At 41.3% G+C, this 3,869-nt stretch overlaps 1 protein-coding gene across 1 annotated transcript; it reads right to left on the bottom strand.

Moving 5' to 3' along the window:
• Window positions 1-1,049: 1,049 nt before the first annotated feature.
• LOC112881959 (beta-sesquiphellandrene synthase-like) lies at window positions 1,050-3,645 on the bottom strand. Its single transcript, XM_025946892.1, has 7 exons — window positions 3,451-3,645; window positions 3,020-3,293; window positions 2,566-2,929; window positions 2,231-2,449; window positions 1,987-2,122; window positions 1,645-1,896; window positions 1,050-1,352 (listed from the first exon to the last, which is right to left on the bottom strand). The coding sequence occupies exons 1-7, from the start codon at window positions 3,583-3,585 to the stop codon at window positions 1,071-1,073; spliced, it is 1,662 nt and encodes a 553-aa protein (XP_025802677.1). The 5' UTR covers window positions 3,586-3,645; the 3' UTR covers window positions 1,050-1,070.
• Window positions 3,646-3,869: the final 224 nt, after the last annotated feature.

Raw genomic sequence — 3,869 nt, 5'->3', positions numbered from 1 at the left:
AGGTAATACATATCCCCGAAAGCCCTGTTCTATCTTCTCACCATATTAATTGGTGTCTGCTTGTGCTAATTTTATAGGGCTATGGTTTAGAATATAGAACGAATGATTTTAGATGACATGGGGGTCCCAATTAATCCCTATGAGCCTATCTTGTTTCCACCTTTTTTAATGGAGAAAAAACATTTGGACCTCTATAGTCCCTGCAACTATTAATTACCAAACAAGAAAATATACATTGTGAATTTGCTGGTGATGAAATTAAGATCACGCCTCCAAAAAAATTAGACTTGAGCCAACAATATATTTATATTAATTTGGATTCGAAATCTATCGGATTCTTTATTTATTTCTGTATACCGATTTCTTTGTTACCCGCAGATGGAGGACGACGTTTCTTCCGGTCCCATTTGGCCCATGTCCAAGGAACAAAGGCAAACCGAACAGAGAACTGTGGGTGACTAATCCCTTTCTGACGGGATACTCTAACAACATAAAGGCCGACGGTAAAGGTGGTTTTGGTTGGTGTTACACCATGAGAAGATGGAGCTACCATTTGATCAAGATAGCCACTGCTCACAATAAAGATCAATGCTGATATATGGTAAGGTGGTTCAAGTGACGGGAGGCTCCAAGAGCGTGAAGCCGACCGAAGTGGTAGAGAGGGAAGGCGGCAAGCTGTACATGGACTTTTGGTTGAATCATCTTATGTTACCGTTGTTAATGAATAGGAAGTTTGATTCATATCTCTGGTGGTTGTTTTTGGTTTTATTGATCCAGCTATTATTTTAGGAGGTTGAACTTTTGTTTATGTCAGTATTGTTCTTCCATACCACTCTCTCACCCTCTATCTACAAGTTTATCGCATACTTGTGCCACCTCAGCTCGTAACATTGTCGATTTAGTAAAATATACTAATTGCTAAATGTGAAACCCAGTTGCATGGAAGTGCATAGTAACACTGCAGGATGAGGTTCATACACCTCATATCATATTTAAAAATCATGGTGGCATGTTTAACACATGTATCATGCTTATGAAAAGTCCTATTTGGTGCTGGATCTTTATCATATTCACACAGAGTTCACATACATTGAAGTTATGGTGTCTTTGAGACTGTATGGGTGGGTATACGCATCATCACGCTTGTACATGTTATCCATTACTCGTGCAACGTTAACCACCTTCTCCAAAAGCTCCATGGGTTCAGTCTTGCAAAGGCATCCCTGGACAATTTCCATCCATGCTTCATCGATTAGGGCTCTAAGCTTTTCATAGGCTTGATGCACCGTCATCCCGTATTCCTTCATGCAAGTTTGCACCGTGGACGCGACATGCTTTGAAACTTGTTCTCGCTTCAAGGAATAGCAAAGAAGGAAAAGATTAAAATGAAGTAATTTTTAAAGGAATTCTTTTTCTTTAGCTACATACTTCAACTGATTGTAGTTCTTTTCAAAATTGATTTTCCAAGCTCTATAGTTTTAAGAGTGGAAGAAACCACGAAAATGTATGCTAAAAGTAAAGGTAAATAATTAAAAGCTTAAGTGAATGCACCAGCAATAGAGTGTCAGCATGTAGCATATAGAAATAACATGTTTATTTACAACAATGCCAAGAATTATATACATAGATAGAGAGTTGTGGTACCTCATGTGACATGATGTCATTACTGATGCGCCCGACAATACAAACAGCTCTTATCATTTCTGGAAAGGAGAAAGCCCACTCAATGGCCTCTCTGGTAGTTACGTCTCCCATTAAGACGAAAGTGATGTTTGCTATATGCATACATCCACTGCTACCCACTGAAACCTGTAGGTGCTCACTAATTTTTGCTGGTACGCAGTGCTCGTCGCTCCATTTTCTCTCAGCACCGTAACGTTTGACAGTGTCAATAAACTAAACATATAGATGAACAAAATGTTAAGCATATACCTAACACGATATATCATCTTTGTTATTTTGCATGATCTTTGGAGAAAAACCTACCAGTTCTTTGACAAATTCAGCATGCTTGTTTTTCTGAAGTTTTAAATCTCCCATGATATCATTTATAGTGTTGAGTATGAAGATGAACAAGTCCTTCATGTATGCGGGCAATTTCTCCGCGGCTTGTTCATCCCACCTATTATATATAGTTTGTCACAGTAAAATTAATTAATGAAAATTTAAACTGTATACGATGTATAGCTTTCGTTCAAGTATGAAAGAAATTATCAAGCGTTTGCCCAACCTTTCCAGAGCAGTAATGAATATTTCATATTCTTCTGTGGTGCTATAGTTGTCACAGAAGTCGTCCATCAGCGACACCAATTTAAAGCATTTCGTCAATGCTATCCGTGCATATGACTGGTGAGGCTCATGAATAACCCCAAGCATCCAAAAATGCATCTCTACCACTCTATCCCGTGCAAATCTCTCGTACGCTTGTGACTGGAGACCTTTCCACCATCTGTAAATAAAGATGGATAAACACGATTAGCATAAGACATTATTTTTATCTGCAGTTCAAGTAAACAAAATACCAACAACTTCATAGCAGTGCAAAATAACAGTCTGTAGTCTTACACTGTAAGAGCTTTCAACTCCTCACAATACAGAGCTTGCAGAATATTGTAGTCCAGCTTTGCAAATTCCAGTATGGTGTCATTTCGTGTAACCTTTTTCTCATACAAAGAGATATAGCGCCTTGCTTCCAGTCTTTGAACCCTCCTGTAACTAGGCGTATCCAACGTGTATCCCACCTCTGCTGCGAGCTCTGGATCTAAAGTTTTCATCATAGACTGGAGGCGACTCCTGGTGAAAACCACGGCATTGTCAAGTATGTCTTCACCGCGAGTTCTGAGATTCGCAGCATCATACAGGGCCAACAGACATTTAGCATCATTACTCGCAAAGTTTCCTTGGTCATCCTTAAACTTCACAAACACATCTGCTTATTATATATGCATAATAACATGTTAATGAATCTAAAGAATTAGTTGTAGCAGAGGAATAATTTTGTTGTTTTACTGTGGCTTACCAGAAGAGACATTGTACCCATGCTTTCTGAGTAAATAGAACCGCAGCGATACGACATATAGCTCGTCATCGAAGCCTGCTTCTTCATGCTGGGCGCCGTGAACATCACGCAGCAACTCGTCGATCTCCTTCTTGTAGTGGTAGTCCACTCCGATCCGTTGCAGCGTATCGACAAGCTTCAGCTTGAGAACCAGCTCAGAGGAGGCAGCGGTGTCGAGTAAGATCTGCCTCACCTCCTCCTGCTTGCTCCTTGCCCTCTCCTTCATGGACAGAAGCTGCAACATAGATACAAGAAGACACATCATCCCATTCACAATGATAGAGAAGCTGCAACATGGACAGACTGAAGCTGCAACATAGAGACATGATACATCATACGCACACACCTTGACGGTTTTCTTTTTTATCAATGATACTGATCAGGGTATGTACCTGCGATGGGGTGCCTGGCTGGTGTTTGAGGAAGAAGTCGCCCCAGATGCTTGGGATGTAAGGCCGGGGCTTGCGCTGAAGAAGGTCCTCATCCTGCGACGCCAGAGCGAGCACAGGGCTGCCGCAGGTCGCCATGGACGTGCACTGGATGATGGGTGTGCCGCCTGCTGCTGGGAGGATGGCTAGCTCGATCGGCTGCTGGGAGAGATCGAGATGACTGAACCTCTCATTCGCGGGCTTTATATAGACCCCCCAAATCTGGCTTGTAGCGGATTGTGTGCGTTTGCCGCACATCAGATGTATATTCCAAGTATGGTAACTGCGTCAGCATCACTTCACTAGAAAAAAATAGCTTAATTTCATCGGCCAGAAACCGTCAAAAATAACCAGAAAGCCATCAAAAATATATATATTCGTCG

The sequence above is a fragment of the Panicum hallii genome, chromosome 2, assembly GCF_002211085.1.
Source record: "Panicum hallii strain FIL2 chromosome 2, PHallii_v3.1, whole genome shotgun sequence".
Lineage (NCBI taxonomy): Eukaryota > Viridiplantae > Streptophyta > Magnoliopsida > Poales > Poaceae > Panicum > Panicum hallii.
Note: the sequence above shows the minus strand (reverse complement) of the source record. Positions and strands in the feature narration are given on the sequence as shown.

Bases quoted from the DNA above. Each gene is read 5' to 3' on its own strand.
- LOC112881959 (XM_025946892.1), bottom strand. From the start codon at position 3,585: ATGGCGACCTGCGGCAGCCCTGTGCTCGCTCTGGCGTCGCAGGATGAG. The intron at 3,294-3,450 runs GTACATACCCTG...TCTATGTTGCAG, and splicing joins AGCCAGGCACCCCATCGCAG to CTTCTGTCCATGAAGGAGAG. The intron at 1,897-1,986 runs GTAGGTTTTTCT...CTATATGTTTAG, and splicing joins CTGAATTTGTCAAAGAACTG to TTTATTGACACTGTCAAACG.